The following is an 18,481-nucleotide window of genomic DNA, read 5'->3' on the forward strand; positions in this document are numbered from 1 at the left end:
AAGAAAATAAAAAGTGAAAGATACAGAAAATAACCTTTAAAGCTTCCTTCTTGGATTTTAAACTTTCAAAATATGGAAACTTTTTTCAAGTACAGAATACGAATCTTCACAGCAAAATCCTAAATGTTATAGCCAAAAGAATACTTGAAGAGGTTAGAATTTGTAGAAAAAGACTTGTCTGTATATCTAGGACAGAAAGAATATATGTAGCTGGTAATGTGAACACTAAGTCACTTTGAAGATGCTGTGAGCAGGCAGAAGAGTCTTGTCATTATTTAGGGGGTGAGAATGCCTGCATCCCTCTTGAATTAGATGCAGCTGTAATGCCACTGGAGAATGATGCACAACTGCTCAAAGAAAGCCTTGCCTATGCTAGTGGCAAAGCTATCAATGGAGGACACGAGCATTCTTGGACCCACTGCAGACCTTCTGAATTGAAAACTCTGGGTGCAGAGATTTAACAAGCTCCTCTGGTGATTCTGATGCAGTTATTGTGAGAATCACTATTCCAGTTTGAAGAAGGAACTGGCAACCCACTCTAATATTCCATGGGAAAATCCCATGGACAGAGGAGCTTAGTAGGCTACAGTCCATAGGCTCACAAAGAGTTGGACATGACTGATCAACTGAGCACTTTCTGGGATAAGGGGCTTCCTAGGTGGCGCTGAAGAAGTGACGTGATAGTCTCTCAGTCTCATCCTACATGCCAGTGCAGAAGACATGAGACTTGGGTTCTAGCTGTAGGTTGGGAAGATCCGTGGGAAGAGGGCATAGCAATCCACTCCAGTATTCTTGCTTGGAGAATCCCCACAGACAGAAGAGCCTGGCCACAGGGTCACAGGAGTCAGATACGACTGAAATGACGTAGCATGCAAACATTCTAGCATGCAAACCTTAAGACATAGTATCCTCTAGTACTCAATTTCTGGAGTGATGGCAAGTCATAGAAAAATCAAGTTTGAGAATATTTGGCTTTCAACTCTAGGACACAATGGCATCCTTGCCTAAGAGTAAGTGTCTTTTTCAGGAAACAGTGGTGTACTTGGATAGAATGAAATTAAGGTAATATTTTCCAGATGAAAGTAATGGAATTCCATTTCTGATAATCTCAGCTGTATGCTGGCTTCCACACCCATTAAAATAATGACATACATTGTATCAGAGGAAGTTCAAATATAGCCTAAATATTTATTGATCAATTTTGAGTTTCAAATTAGATAATCTTTTAATCTAATGAGCATAATTGACTTTGGTATTCCTTTCCCCTCACATTTTAGATGCTTCTTATCAAATATCAAGATAAAATGAAAAATCTAAGCACAGCTTTTTGCTAAAGCCAAGTGTAGGGTGAATATAGTATATAAATGACATAAGGACAGTTTTCTGTGACTTAGAAAAGATATAAACATGTGAGTATTGACCGGAACATAAATATAGAGAATAGAAGACTTGTTAAGATATTGATTAAGGCCTCAATAGGGCTTCCCCATTGGGTCAGCAGTAAAGAATCCATCTGCCATGCAGGAGACACAGGACATGCGGTTCAATCCCTGGATTGGAAAGAACCCCTGGAGGAGGGCATGGCAACCCACTTCAGTATTCTTGCCTGGGAGGATTCCATGGACTGAGGAGCCTGGCAGGTTACAGTCCATTGGGTTGCAAAGAGTTGTACATGACTGAGGTACATGCAGGGCTCTGATAAGGAACAAAAGCCACTCCACCACCACTTAGGATGGGGGCAGAGAAAATAATTGCAAGACAGGGCAAAGAGCAAACTGAAAGAAAAGACTTGCTCTCCACGGCACATTATCATCATGGAAGAGGAGAAGTAGCAGTTGGACATTCATAGACATTTCTAGTCAGAAGAAGAGCTGGAGATGGTGCACAGGGATCTAACTGAGAGCTTGCCTGAAGCAGGCATAAGCTACAGAGGGTCTTTGTCACTACTAGAGTGTGTGGCCAGGCTGAGGATCTGAGATCTGCAAGGGACCCCAAGTTAGAATAAAGGAGCAGAAGAATCCAAGAATCTTATGATCTGAGTCAGTCATCATGAATGAGGACCACGCTGATAGTCTAAAACCAGGATGGACCAGGTGTTCCTGAGAGGATCCATTCAGGAGTGACTGCCAGGGCAGTGTTTAGTGAGGACAAGAAGATGCTTATGGATGATGCCTTCTGCAGAGATTAGAAAACTTCACTTTGAACCAAAAGATCAAACTGGAAAGTCATAGTAAGACCATTTGAAGCACATAGTAGCCCTGATAATGTGCTCAAACTTTATACTGATAGAATATTTAAGTAAAAGGAACTATTGTCAACCAGAAGAAATCAAATTTTATAAACAAATGCAGAGGCCAGTCCTCTATCTCTACCATCAGCAGGTATGTGTGTTCTAAGAGGCAACGAGGTCAGCTATAGATAATCAAGTTATATTGTCAGAGTTAAAATACATATCCATCTTCATTGCAGGAGACCCAGCTTTAATTTCTGGGTTAGGAAGTTCCCCTGGAGAAGGGATCAGCTACCTACTCCAGTATTCTTGGGCTTCCCTGGTGGTTCAGATGGTAAAGAATCTGCTTGCAATTAGGGAGACCTGGATTTTATCCCTGGGTTGGGAAGACCCCCTGGAAGATGGCATGACAACCCACTCCAGCATTCTTGCCTGGAGAATCCCCATGGACAGAGGAGCCTGGGGACAATAGTCCATGGGGTCGCAAGGAGTCAGACAGGATTGAACAACTAAACGCAAAATGCATAACCACAGAAGGAGTCAGAATCCATGGGCTTCTCTTTTCCAGAAATCTCAGATCTTCCAAGTAAGCTGCCTCTTACAGCAAGTGAGGCACTTTTGCAACATCTTAGATAAGTAGGTCAATTTTGTGTCCAAAGAGACGTTATACTGGCACTTAAGTAAATGCAGACTATCTGAAACAACAGTTATAGGCAATCTATGTGTATATAAAAGCAGCAATAAACTGCGTTTGTTGAAGTAGGATTTTCACTATCCGACCAGCATCTCTTCAGATAAATTTGAGAGGAAGGCTACAGCAGTCAAGAAGTTTCCCAGGAAAAATTTTGAAAAATCAGTATGACTTATTTACCAAAACTAAGCTGAGTAACCTGGTTGTGTGTTTTTCAAATAGTCGCATCTATTTCCAAGGCTAATGCAGTATGTAGCCAAGGTTTGAGTGCAAACAGGTTAGGATATGCTACATAAAATTATGCCAAATGAGATAATAAATGCCTTCTATAAAAACAAACTTACTCATAAAAAACATTCTTTGTGAACAGATAACTCATGCTGACAGCTTGTGAATTCCAGAATTCTTCAGGCAGTTTTTCTATTGGTCATTCTTTCTGGCCCTAGTTTAAAATGTTCACTGATTATCACAAAAAGGTGGCTAAGGATGCATTTTAAAAAGAGAGTTTGGATAATTTTGGATTTGCAATGGCAGACAACAGAGAGCTTTAATATGTTATATATTATCTTTCTAGATGTGTAGACCAGTAAAAAGGATAAAGCACCAAAGAAAAGATCCCAGCAAAATATGCGTGGTTATATAATTAAGATTGCAGCCTTATCCTACAATGACAAACTTCCAAATTGCACACATTTTTAAAATGCAGCCAAAAATCTATTTAAAGTGCTTCTTCATTCAGGCCTGCAAACATAGCATTGTCTTTGTCAATTTGTCTGTAGCCTGTTCTGGTAGGTGACATTGTTCTTGAGCACTAATCAATTGATGTCTCCGTGCCATCTGGCATTCTGTTGCTAAGCACAGCAGCAACACTGTAAAGTGAAGTATGAGTGGCAAGTAGCAGGGTTTGTGTTCATCACGATGTCACCGTCCAGACTATATAGTCAATAAATCCTTCACATACCGGTCTTATCCTAATGGTGAAGAAATGCCTTGGCAACACATGGGAGAAAATAGGATGAAAAGTAATCACTCCAATGAGACTTTGAAGATCTTGCTTTATTTACAGAGTGATCTCGTAAAAAAAGAATACTGTTCTTTACTTGGATAGGATATATATGTCATTACTAGCTATGTCATTACATAAAATGACATTACTGAAAACTCTGAGCTCATATTTGTTCTTTCTCACTTATATATATGTGCAATGTTTCTTATGGATTCAGTTTTATCTCTCAGTGGAGCCCTCTATAACTTGTCTTCAAATTTCTGAACATAAAAGACAGCACTATTAATAATTATGCAGAGAAAGCAAGCTGATACCAAGAATGTCCCAGGCAAAGCACAAGTCTGCAATTTGAGAAACCTGTCCCAATTAAATATTGTAAGATTCAAGAAAAAAAAAAAAGGTTCTTACTAAAATGTTCTCAAAATACTGCTAATAGTTTACTTTCAAAATATCACAGATACTTGGCTGTTGTTAAGCTTGGATGTAGTGAAATTGTACACAATTTTCCTTGATGTAAGAATAGTAAGGTGTTGATTTCAATTATAATCACTAAAACATATGAACTATACTCATGATGTACAGCCCAGGAAGTCTCTGTTACTGTGTTTCATGGTTACCACAATCAGAATAATCTGATGTGGGAATGTGTGTGATTAGTTCAAGTTACATATCCCTGAATATGACATTCCAGATTTTCTATTCCTTAGACAAAAGATATATGCCTAACTTTCAAATAAATCACTCCATTGGCTATATCTGGCTGGAAAACCACTGGTTCAGAAAATACCATGGGGAAAGGTACTGGCAAATTCCTGTAAGAGGTAACCATCAATAATCGATGAATGGCTTCAAAAATTATTCCCAAATATACAAAAAATTTCTTCTTTTTAAAGCAGTGTACTTTCTGACTGTAACAATGAAACTTTTAGAGTAATAGGCACACTGTACATTTAAAATGTTTTTTGAGAAAAAATAGTCTACATATTTTGTACATTTATACATTTAATTATACATTAAAACAACTACCAAATTTTTATAAAGTATATAATAATAATACTATGTGCCAAGGGATTTACAAAGTACTGCCAATACAAACATATACAAATGACTATGCATTTTAGAAACAAATATAGGAGGAGAGTGACACAATAAAATTAACACTGAAAGAACAAGAATAAGGTATTTACTCTAAAAGCACTCCCTCTCTTTTTTCTCTGACCACTTACCTTGGCTTATTCAGATCAATTTAACTGAAGTAATCACTGAGTATAATAGTCACTTTAAAATGACTATTTGAGTGATATAGATCAAAAGACAGAGGAATAGGAAGAGGACTAATCATCCGTCCTTCCATACACATTGTCACTTCAAAAGTAATAGATTCTTGGAATACGGCCAACCTTCCTCATGACTGTTGTGATTGACCATAAATGTACTTATGTTTGCTTTATAGTTTGATGTTTTTGAAAATCCTCCACCGATAGGCTATGATAACAGAGATTGGGGCATTTCTTATTTCTCTAAGACCAAGTAAGAAGATCCAGACTTTGATACTGTTGGTGAGACAATGTTATTATGCTTTGGGGAACAAAGAATGAGTAAAACAGAAATCAAAATGTTTTCTGGTTATTTATATTTATAAACTATAAAATAGAGCTATGCAATGATATAATTTATTATGTGATTTCCCATACATTTCTTTATGATTTTCCCCCAAATTTAATGAAATACACAAGGCAGGAATATATAGTCTCTCTTGAAAGTTCTTACTGTCTTTACTGTATCCACCTATATGGCTTATAAAAGCTTATCAGTTCAGTTCAGTCACTCAGTCATGTCCAACTCTTTGCGACCCCATGGGCTGCATCACACCAGGCTTCCCTGTCCATCACCAACTCCTGGAGCATGCCCAGACTCATGTCCATTGAGTTGGTGATGCCATCCAACCATCTCATCCTCTGGTATAAAAGATTATACATCCACAATTTTAACAATTACTGGATAAAAATAATTTAGATGTGTGTATATATTTGTAAAAGAATACTCTGTAAGGGCTACAAACAGGTTGTCCTTTCAAGTCATGTTTCGACTTGTGTCATGTTGATTGTTTAAACAGAGTCAGAAATTTGACATTAGAATAATTATACAGAGGACTAAAGTGCTGTATGATGGATTTAAGGAGAATGCCAAAGGTAGAACCGTTACTTGAAGGCAACAAATTATTTTAATACAAGCTTTCTACTGGCCAGCAAAACAACATTCTCTATACTTAGGCATATACTCTGAATAAAATTCCTTTGTATGATAAAATCATTCTGTGAATGTGATCACCAAATATGAACAGACCGAAAAGCAATATTAAGATACAGATTGTACTGATGTAGCAAGATTTATTACTAGTTGCCTGATTATATTTAGTAACTGTAGTAATGCACTGGCAATCCAGTGCTTTGCTAATTAGTCAGACAATTTGGCATTACATTTGTTGAAAACCAGAGGTGAATGTCAGCAGTTGAAAAACAGAGGTGAATCTTAGCAGTCCAGAGATTTTGCCTTCTGCCTTTTGATTCTATTTCTCTGTAAATACAAGACGAATTTTGGCATTTGCAACGTCATCCTAGAGAAATAAGTTTCAAAAAAAAAAAAAAAAAGGCAGAAAAGGAGGTATCATAGAAGACAGAAGATTTTCAGAAAAAATACAAGACTGAGGAGAGATTACCTTGGAGATGAAGGGAAGACCATTCTGGGGAAGATGCCACTCATTTCTCTTCTTTTAACTCTTGTTGCAGAGGTCTTGGCTCCAAAATGTGCTACTAGAATGATCAAAATTGTTTAATAAAAAGCTTATTTTTATTTAAGCATGTTACATGCAGTTTAGGAAGCTTTTCAAGCTATAGAAATAGAGAAAGAGAGCAAAGTGTCACTATTTCCAACTTCACAGATACCACAGCATAACTGTTTTATATACTATATAAATCTCTCTCTTTTTTCCTGTCTAAAGTCCAGCTCTGCATAATCTTGTAGCCAGTATTTCTCTTATTCTACACACACATATATTTGCTCCAGAATCATTAAAAAAAAATCAATGTTAGTCCCTACTAACAATTTGAGGATTCTCAGGAGGGATTTACACTTCACAAATATCTACCTTCCTAAAAGTCTTTCCTACGTGCATAACTCCCCCACCTTTCTACTCTTTAAGGTGATTCCCAAAATCTCTCGCTTTTCTTTACCGTTCATCTGCCTCTCATCTTATTTAACCAACCTCAACATAAATCTCTTTGCTCCAGCTTCTTCAAACTACAACTTGTCTTTTTTTTATTACCCTTAACTTGTTTTTCATAAAGTTTATATCTTTTCAATATTTCAGTATCACATGGCTGGCTTTGCCTCTTCCCAGTACTCTAAAACAATTAGTACAAAATAAAGTATATTGTTAGATCACCTGAAATGAGGTGCTAAGTGAAAATTTTGACTGCTATTTATTTAAATTTGACTTTTTATTTATATATATATATATATATACATGATGATAATAGGAAGTACTAGTACACTTGCACTATTGAAAACTGGAAAATAGAGCAATGAAACGTTTAGAAATATCCTATACATTCACTAGGCAGTAATAACCACCATTAATATTCTAATACTTATCCTTCCAAATCTTTCTCTCTGTGTATATTTGTGTGTACACACCACAATGGAGTTGATTTTTTCATAGTATACTACTACCTACTTCTTTTAATCAAGATATTTTGCCACAGTTATTCTCATCTAATCTAATAGTCAGAATTATTTAGATTTCCAAAATTGACCCCCCAAATACCCTTTCTGATATTCAAACCCATTCCTAGCCTGAAATATGCTCTTTGCATCTGACAATGTCCCTTATGTGTGGTCCAGTCTTACATAGAAATTTTCTTTATTATTTTGTTGAAATAATTAGGATAGACTGTCCCACTTTCAGGAGTTACTGGATTATTTATTATGATATAATTAACTTTGCTCATTTATTTTCTTTATTTCATACAAAGTTTGTCAGATCTTCAAGCTTAATGATAAAAAACGCAATTCAATTAAAAAAAATTAGATGAACTAGGTCCTGTTTTGTTCCCAATATTCCTTAAATTTGGCCCTCTGCTTAGGTCATGAAATTCTAAATGTAATGTATGTGATTTTTAAGGAATATCAAATATGTAGTTCTCCATCAATCATATACTTAATAATTTTAATAACAGTTGTTAATTCTTGGCTGACCCAATTTCACCAAAGATTGTTATATCTTTTTTTTCTAACATATTATTCCTTCTACATATATTAGTTGTCCTTCTCTAAATTGGATTTGTCCCTCAATAGCAGGGCTATTTAGTTTTGTATTATATTTATCATACTGCTGATTGAATTCACTTGTATCTACAGCAGGTGAATTTCCATATATCTTAAAGGAGTCAGTTCAGTTCAGTCACTCAGTCGTGTCTGACTCTTTGCAACCCCATGAATCGCAGCACACCAGGCCTCACTGTCCACCACAAACTCCCGAAGTTCACTCAGACTCACGTCCATCGAGTCAGTGATGTCATCCAGCCATCTCATCCTCTGTCGTCCCCTTCTCTTCCTGCTCCCAATCCCTCCCAGCATCAGAGTCTTTTCCAATGAGTCAGCTCTTTGCAAGAGGTGGCCAAAGTACTGGAGTTTCAGCTTTAGCATCATTCCTTCCAAAGAAATCCCAGAGCTGATCTCCTTCAGAATGGACTGGTTGGATCTCCTTGCAGTCCAAGGGACTCTCAAGAGTCTTCTCCAACTCCACAGTTTAAAAGCATCAATTCTTTGGCACTCAGCCTTCTTCACAGTCCAACTCTCACATCCATACATCACCACAGGAGAAACCATAGCTTTGACTTGACGAACCTTTGTTGGCAAAGTACTGTCTCTGCCCTTGAATATGCTATCTAGGTTGGTCATAACTTTCCTTCCAAGGAGTAAGCGTCTTTTAATTTCATGGCTGCAGTCACCATCTGTAGTGATTTTGGAGCCCAGAAAAATAGTCTGACACTGTTTCCACTGTTTCCCCATCTATTTCCCATGAAGTGATGGGACCGGATGCCATGATCTTCGTTTTCTGAATGTTGAGCTTTAAGCCAACTTTTTCACTCTCCACTTTCACTTTCATCAAGAGGCTTTTGAGTTTCTCTTCACTTTCTGCCATAAGGGTGGTGTCATCTGCCTATCTGAGGTTATTGATATGTCTCCCGGCAATCTTGATTCCAGCTTGTGCTTCTTCCAGCCCAGCATTTCTCATGATGCACTCTGCATAGAAGTTAAATAATCAGAGTGACAATATACAGCCTTGACATACTCCTTTTCCTATTTGGAACCAGTCTGTTGTTCCATGTCCAGTTCTAACTGTTGCTTCCTGGCCTGCATACAGGTTTCTCAAGAGGCAGGTCAGGTGGTCTGGTATTCCCATCTCTTTCAGAATGTTCCACAGTTGATTGTGATCCACACAGTCAAAGGCTTTGGCATAGTCAATAAAGCAGAAATAGATGTTTTTCTGGAACTCTCTTGCTTTTTCCATGATCCAGCAGATGTTGGCAATTTGGTCTCTGGTTCCTCTGTCTTTCCTAAAACCAGCTTGAACAACTGGAAGTTCATAGTTCACGTATTGCTGAAGCCTGGCTTGGAGAATTTTGAGCATTACTTTACTAGCGTGTGAGATGAGTGCAATTGTGCGGTAGTTTGAGCATTCTTTGGCATTGCCTTTCTTTGGGATTGGAATGAAAACTGACCTTTTCCAGTCCTGTGGCTACTGCTGAGTTTTCCAAATTTGCTGGCATATTCAAAGATAAAGGAGCATTATGCCTGCAAATAACACTGAAATAACTTAGGAAAAATAATATTCAATATATGCACATACATATATATTTCAGATGAAGAAAGAGATCATGTTATTGAAAATATGTGAAAATAGTAGCATGCAGTGAATCTGGGGGCTTCCCAGTGGCTTTAGTGGTAAAGAACTTGCCTGCCAATTCGGCAGATGTAAGAGACAAGGATTAGACCCCACAGTCAGGAAGATCCCCTGGAGGAGGGCATGGCAACTCACTCCAGTACTCTTGCCTGTAGAATCCTATGGACGCAGGAGCCTGGCAGGCTGCAGTTCATAAGGTCGCAGGGTGTTGGACGTGACTGAAGCGACTTAGTATGTATGCATGTGAATCTGGGTAAATGTATATGAGAGTTCTTTACAGTGTTTTGAAATTATGTCTAAATTAAAATACTATATTTCAGGAAACTGATAAACACATGATTGATCACAGTAACACCAAAATAGTTAAATATAAAGTCGTAGTTTATCAAGTGAAATGGAGAAACAGGAAAATACATAATCAGTTGTCTTTTAAACATAAAGCAGATACATTAGATCGCCAGTGGAAATATAAATTGATTTTATATATTTATAAAAATATAAATATAAAAAATATAAATTTTTCTCAAGAAAAATAAGAAATGTATAAAAATATCTATAATTGTTATGCCTATTTTTATGTTACTATTTCATGATAAGTTTAAAGAAATTTAACTTTACAAGAACAAAAAAAAATGAGTTAGGTAAATTATAGTACATTGTAAAAACAATACACAGGCAATGAAATTAAGGTGAAGAGTATTTATTTGATAGACTTTCAAATAGTATTTCCAATAGATATATTTCAAATAGTACTTATTTGAAAATAGACTATACAATATTACATTTGATGCTTTTCCAAATTAGCTAAAGTAAAAGGTGTAATTACATATGAGTAGATAGAAAAAGATAAACCATAAATATGAGAAGATAACAATTTCCTAAGGAGTCAGGAACCTGGCCTCTGCCACTTGGTGTGGTCTTTGAACTTCCTGAGTCTGTCTCACATAGGAGGCTAGTTTAAATATCTGAACCCAGGATTTTTAAAGAGCACCAAGATTGATCCTGTGGCATGCTAATGTACGCTTTTTTTGTCTGAGCATAGAACCAAGATTAATCAAGGGCTTGGTAAGACTAAATTTAGGTCTATTCAATAAATAAGATTATAAGCCAAGAAAGGTACTGCTTTTCTCTCTCTTTTCATGTTAAAAAAATTAATTTCTCCTTTCTTTGCTCAAGCCCTGTGTAATTTAGTTTTAGAGCTTATTTCTTTACTTTGATCCTTTTTGTTTGCAAATTCCATGAAATTGGGCTTCGTATTTCCTCAGAAGCTGTGGCTTATTATTGATCTTCTAAGAGTCTAGCCTTCTAGACTGTAATCAAATTTTGGGGGCTTATAAGCCTCTTTCCATAGCATTTTACACGAACTACCCATATCCTGGGCTTCCCTGGTGGCTCAGATGGTAAAGTGTCTGTCTGCAATGCAGGAGACCTGGGTTTGATCCCTGGGTTGGGAAGATCTCCTGGAGAAGGAAATGGCAGCCCACTCCAGTATCCTGGAGTAAATAGCATAGAGCTAGTTTAGACTTCCCATTATTCACCCTCCCTTAATTCCAAGAGATCTTTGCTTTATCATTCAGGATAAAAGAGGAACTGCCTGCAGGCACTTCCAATATTAGGTGTCACCAAACTCGTAAAGAATTATATTGCTTGTAGGACTGGAAACTTTTAAAATCTGTCAAGAAATTTACCTTTAAATACCTCACCTTGCCACATCCAGAGATGAATGTCTAGTGTCCTAACTTCAGAGACTTGTTCAGATTTATTCCTATCAAGAATATTTCTCCTTTTGCCAGAATTGTTAGAAGCCTATTCTTATTCAACAGTTTATTGAGGACCTCAGAAAATTCCAAAAACAAAATAAAACAAAAAACAAAAAAAATCTAACTACATTCTACTAGTTATGTTCACTTATTCCACTTCTGGGAAAATAGATTAAGAAAATAAACAAAAGTTGCAAAAATGCCAATTGTGAGTGTTTACATTTAAAAAATTAGAAAATACTTTCATTACCTGTATGACGTTTGGTAAGTTACTAAAACGCTTTCTGACTAAATTTCTTTAACCAAAAAATAGGGATAATAATAGTATTTACTTAAAAGGGGGTTTTGAGTTTTGAATGAGTTAATATATTCAAAGTCCTTAGAACAATGTCTGTAAGTAGTAGTGCTTGCAAATTATTTTATCATCATATAAGAAACAAATGGTGCAAGAAATTGTAGTATAATCATTGATAATGTATCGCTAGGTCATTAAAACATTTTAATAAAAATTAATATTATGAAATAAATTTTGAAAATAAGGAAAATTTTAATAACCTAATTATTGTTTTATATATGTCTGATTATAACTATGTTCATAGTTTTTTTTTTTAAGTAGAATGGAATATATCAAATGACCTTTTCCATCTCTGTGATACATAAAACATTGGGTATTTTTTGGTAACCCATATTTTTTTAGAGAAGGCATTGTTCTTGTAAAAAAGAAAGTATTAATGAAAGATTAGGGCATTTTCATAGCATGAGTATGCCTAATAAAGACTAATGTATAATGTGATATTACTATTTCCCACGCTGTGTCAAATCTCCTTCAGAGCTGCTATCTAGAAAACAACCAGATAAGTGGTAATTAAGTAACAATAAAATCTTAAAAGTAAAAACTCTGTGTGATAGACTAACTGAAAATGTTCATTCAAGACCATAAGTCTTGCCAGACCTTTAGCATACATGGTTGTAAAACCTGAGCGGTATTAACACCATTTCAACACTCTTGTGGTATTTGAGCAGTATTACTTAGGAGGCAGTCTCAACATTTAACAATATGATCATGAACCCTCAAGGGTTCTGTCAGGTAATAGAACAACCCTTGCCAAATAAGCTTGAAACAAAATTCATTTTGTGTGACTAAGTCCTCTTGCTGGATAAGTGTGAAAAAATATTGGCATCACAGAAGTAGCTGCTATATGTTGAGCCACAAATGAATAAAACGTCCAATAAGACAGGCAAAAGAAATGCACTGAAATAATGCATTAAATAGGATGGCATGTCTGAGGAATGGTGAGGGTAAATGAAATAAAAAGAGAAAAAATTGCCAGATTTTATCAGTTGACACTGCTAGTCAGCCAGTTTAAACATGTGTTAAAGATATAAGGATAAAAGATTTTATTGTTTACTTTCCTGTTTAAAGATGAAAATGAAATATATTAATATCTGATATATTTTCATTGTGATGTGTTGATATTACATGCAGAATGTTCTCCTGCATTTGCTAACATCAAAAACATCACTCAATAACTGCAGGAGAATAAGATCAACCACATGTTAACCCAGAACAATGCAGTGCAGCTGTGTTGGAGAGAAGAAATTTGGCATTTCAATGAAAAAAAAGGCACATATATTAAACTAATCTGTTGCACATGGATTACTAGAATGACTATATTTTAAACAAAAATGCCATCACGTTACTATTCACTGTGTTGTCAGTGTACTGTTTTTGAAAAAAATCTTTTTTCCTTTAGATAAACCATTTACTCTGTAACTTTTGTGTTACTAGATTGTCATTACTTAAACTATATTCTAAATACAATATAAATCACTGTGACTGTGAAATTCATTGTCTAATAAATACCTCCCAAGGAGCAAATTTCCCAGAAAAGATTATTTAAAAAGGCCAAAGTGGTTGGTATCTTGGGAACAGTTGACATGGAATGACATCAGAAAAATCTAGGTTAAAATTCTGATGCCAATTCCTACTAGTGGTAAAAAATATATATAGCCAAGTTTCTGATCTTTAAGAGCTTCAGTGTCCTCATCTGAAAATGCAATTAGTAATATTTAACTTATATATTTGTTGAAATAAAATAAAACAAGTTATGTAAGTTGTCAATTATAATGACTGACACAAGACAGTATTAATAACAAATGACAGCTCTTACATTTGCATATTTGAAATCTTAAACATGTTTTAAAAACAAAACATAGGCTTATCCACAATTACATGCCTACTGGTTAGTCCATGACAAGCCCCAAAGCGAGAGACTTAAAAGTGAAAGTGATCGTTTGTGGGAGATAAAGACTATAACTGCAATGAGAAGTCAGGCATTAAATGGTTCATAAAAAAAATTTTTTTATGTGTTTTTTCATTTGCCCGAAAAGCCAAGTCAGGGAAGATAAGGTTGAAAGATGCATATACATCCTTGAGAGTTCACGCAGTTTCAGCTGACAAGTGTGTTTTTCTATAAAGTATAGTGATGAATGTTCATTCTATTTTATTTTCCTCGTCTCAAGCAGAAATTTTGTGGCTTCTTACAACACTTGACTGCCTGCAGGGTCCCCAATTAGGAAATTATCAAAGCTGATATCTGTATGATTTACATGGATGTTGGGGTGTAGGGGCTGGAAGGACATACATATCACATTCATTCATTGATAAAACTAGTCTTTTGATTTTCATAGTTTTACCAGAATAGTTTCCTATTTAATTTTTTACACTTCTTTATAACTATATGTGAAGAAGGAAATGGCAACCAACTCCAGAACTCTTGCTTGGAGAATCCCATAGACAGAGGGGCCTGGCAGCCTACAGTCCATGGGGTGGCAAAAGTGAGTGGGACGCAACTGAGGGACTAAACAATAGTAACACAGCTAAGTGCTTGACACAGATTGAAGGTACAACAATTTCAACATTTCTTTAAAGCAACATATATATATTTAAATCAAAATCAGCATGAGAAAAATGTAGATTCCATAAAGGAGAATAAAACCTTAAAAGTTCTGGAGGTGTTTAAAAAGAAAATGAAAACAAACGATTAAAAAAGAAAAAAAAAAAAAAACCCTGTGTATTTTCTGTTCAATTTCAGTATCTGCTCTGTAGCTTTCTTTTTCTTCACTCTAGATGAGTGTCTGCAATCTTAAAACACGACTCCGGTAATACTTTTGTAAATGAATCACTACAGCATTCATACAATTAGCCTCTGAACAGATGTCAGAAAGTAAAGATTGGCTGCTTCTAGATCAAGTTGCCGCTGCCAACTCTCGCGAGCTTTGTCAGTAACTGTTGATTGTAATGTCAGTGCAGTCCAATTTACAGGCTGGAGCAGCAGCTGCATACTGCATTTCCCTGAAGTATTATATGATTTCCACTCCTTGCAAACTTTATCATCTTTGTTGCAGTGAGTCGGGTAAGTTGCTCTGAATTTACGTCTTCCTGTAGAGATGGAAGTTACCCTGAAGCTCATTCTGTAAGAGGAATGTGATCCCTTCACGTGTTTGTTGTGCCCCGTTGGTGCTCTGTGGGAGGCAGTCATTGGAAATGGGACAGATGAAGGGAGCAGCCACATACATCAAACCTTCTGATTATTCAGGAAACAGACTGAGTCCACTTAACTGCTAAGGAAACAATGAATTTGTTCAACTTTGTATAAAGGACCATAGCACTTAATGGGATCACCGCAATGTATGTTCCTAATCCACCCTCTAAGGGAAAACATTTTATGCTGTGTTTTACATTTAAATGCTCTGTTTGGTGAATGTCTCCTTAAAAGAGAAACAAAAGTGTTTATTGACCAATCTTACTCTCTATTTTTTTCTTTTTTTAAAGTGGTTTGAAATGAATAGTTCTCTTATTGTCTGGTTTTACAGACCACTTAGCATTTTGCCATTTGAAACTTTAGCAAAATCAATTTGCAAAAGAAAGGTCTAAGTTTGTTTTGTATAAAAGGAAAGATCTACTTCTTGATTTGATTTACAAACTTTTGTCTAGTTTGCCCTGTTTATTCTTTTTCTAATATGTGTATTTATAGAAAAGTGTTTTACATTTGCTGTTATTTTTATTATTATAGAAATAATAGCAAATGCACACTTTCTGCTCATCCTATAATTTTGTAAATCTACCTTTATTTTGATATCAATTCTTATTTCACCAGAGGATTTAGCATTGAGTTTTTATAAAACAATATGAATGATTAAAAGTGAACTGAAATGTGAACAAAATTATTTCACTATTTATGATTTCTGTTTGTAATTTAAAAGAAAATAAAGTTATTCCTTCCAACTTTTTATGAATATATTGAATAATAATAAACTCAGGAGTTACTGTTACTAGTCTGTATAATGCCTTCCATGATATGAGCTATCTCATAGCTATGATAAATATAATTATATGTCACTTATGTAGTTATTAAGGATAAGCATGAGGTTTTAAAGAATTAATTTTTACTTTAAATGACAACCTTTGGAATTCTCTGTGTGTTTGAAATAGAGTGGTCTTTTGGATGCAAATTAAATTTCTAATTGAATTTGCAAAGTTCTGTTTTGTTCTCCTAGACATATTATTGTCCTTAGTTTTTTAATTATAAGAAAATATTTGGTGAAACTCCAACTAAAAATCTTAATATATTTATTTGAAACAAAAATTTGTAATATATAGTGGAACTATACATAACATTGTTCTGTAATTTCCAAGTCTCCTGTAAATGTGTTAGCATATTTTCAGAATTTAAAAAAATAAAAAAGAAAGCTAAAAAAAGAAAATATAGGGATCTACTCCATATTTCAGCTTTTCAAATATAAGCAAATGATATCTTATTTACAGATTTAATTTATGCTTTGATTTATTTCTTGGTAACAATGAATAATGCATGCTTAAATTATATGTCTTCATTTTAATGCTTTCTTGCCAAAATCTGCTCATTCTTATCAAAACTGAACGGTTCCAAATGGAGAATTATAAATGAATAGATGTCAACCTAAGAACAGATTGAACTTTGCAAGAAGACCCAAGATATCTAATATTAAATGTTCAAATTATTCACACAATAAAAAGTTTGTAAAATGTTTTCCTCCTTGAGGAGAGTTATAGATCTGTGTTTCATACCTAATATAGTGTCTTCTATCTATACATCCTTTTAGTGTCTATTGGGTATCTGAAGGATCCCTGGAAGACAATGCTGTAGTTTATAAACAGACTTCCTCAATTCCCCGCTTCACTTAGCCTACAACAAAACAAGCTTTTTAGGTTTGATATAAAGGCTCAGTTGTTTTAATTGGACTATCTACATTTTAGTGGCCCTTGTTCTAGATCATATTATCTAGATGGCTCTTTTCCTACCATTTTAACAGTCTTTATTTTTATATAGAAGTATACATTCTACTAAAACTTTCTTAAAAAGACAAGAAAACTACATTCAGCGAAAACTATTAACAGGTTTTGCTTGACCATCCTTTAATAAGTCCTTGACTGCCCCATTATTTAGAAAATTTGGTTGATATCCAATTATGACAAATATATGGCAAATAAACAGCTTTTTATACCAATAATTTTATTATACTCATATCTTATACCATTGAATATTTTTAAAACTAGTCAAGGAATTTTGATACTACTTTCAAAATTGAATTAAAAATGCAAAAAAAAGAAAATACATTTTTAATTTTGAAAGTTTTTTTTTTTTTTAAGTTGAGAATCATTTCCCCAAATTGCCAGTAGATTTTGATATCCTGGAGCATTTGATAAACTTGGAACACTATAGTATTCATTATTTTCCAGGTTTGTCTCCCTCCTCACTCCCATCAATTTTCTTTTGCAATTCCAAACAAAACTAATGCCTTTAATCAAGTATTAAATATTATTACAATAAATTAGTTGATTTAAACTGAGTATTTCTAAATTCATTTACTCAGTTGTCCTTGGTATGAAAATTTACCCCATTCTTTGTGATAAACATGTTATGTGTTCTCAGAATTTAAATTGTTTAATGTACCAGTAGTCAATTTGCAACAGAATTTATAGGATGAAATAAATGAAATTTTGTTGAATACTTTAATTATTAATAAACACTTAGAGATACAGAGCAATAACATTTTTTAATCTCCTTTGTCTACTTTTTGATTGCTTATCATGTGATAATGTATATTAAAAACATAAACATCTCTTAATGGTAAAACTACAGTGCAGCATTTAGACTAGAAAATACTAGATTATGAAAAAAAAATTATTCTTACTTAAATAAAGGACTGCAGTGGCTCAGCAGTAAAAAATCCTCCTGCAATGCAGGAGACCCAGAGTTCAGTCCCAGGGTTGGGAAAGTCCCCTGGAGGACGGCATGGCAACCCACTCTAGTATTCTTGTCTGGAGAACCCCATGGACTGAGGAGCCTGGCAGGCTACAGTTCATAGGGTCACAAAGAGTTAGACATGACTGAAGTGACTTAGCATGCATGCAAATAAATATAAACATATTAGCCTACACTAATAATGAGTATGCAAATAGAAGCATATGTTCATGCTAAAACCTAGATTTAATAATATAGTATTTAAAATTATTCCAACAGGTTAACACCAAGGTGAATTAGAATTATATTACCATTCTTGCTACAAACACAAGCTTATATGATTGAATGTTACTAATTACATTATTTACAATTACAAGGTGTAAGTACTTATATTAGTAATACCAAGGTGATGACTCATAGATATCACTGTTGAAAAAGAAAGATTATTACTCATATAAATCATATTATATAACATTAAGTTCTACTTAGCACAAAATATAAATAAAAGCATGCAAGTACTTATATAAATCAATTAAGTG

The 18,481-nt window shown here is 34.7% G+C and overlaps 1 protein-coding gene across 1 annotated transcript in view; it reads left to right on the forward strand.

Annotated features, from left to right (window-relative positions):
- The first annotated feature begins 14,936 nt into the window (after positions 1-14,936).
- The window catches only part of BCHE (butyrylcholinesterase), a 78,546-nt gene continuing 75,001 nt past the window's right edge, over positions 14,937-18,481 (forward strand). Inside the window, exon 1 of the mRNA XM_027542077.1 lies at positions 14,937-15,071. Coding sequence (XP_027397878.1) covers positions 14,957-15,071 — 115 coding nt within the window. The 5' untranslated portion in view covers positions 14,937-14,956. The remainder of the gene's footprint in view (positions 15,072-18,481) is intronic.

The sequence above is a fragment of the Bos indicus x Bos taurus genome, chromosome 1, assembly GCF_003369695.1.
Source record: "Bos indicus x Bos taurus breed Angus x Brahman F1 hybrid chromosome 1, Bos_hybrid_MaternalHap_v2.0, whole genome shotgun sequence".
NCBI lineage: Eukaryota > Metazoa > Chordata > Mammalia > Artiodactyla > Bovidae > Bos > Bos indicus x Bos taurus.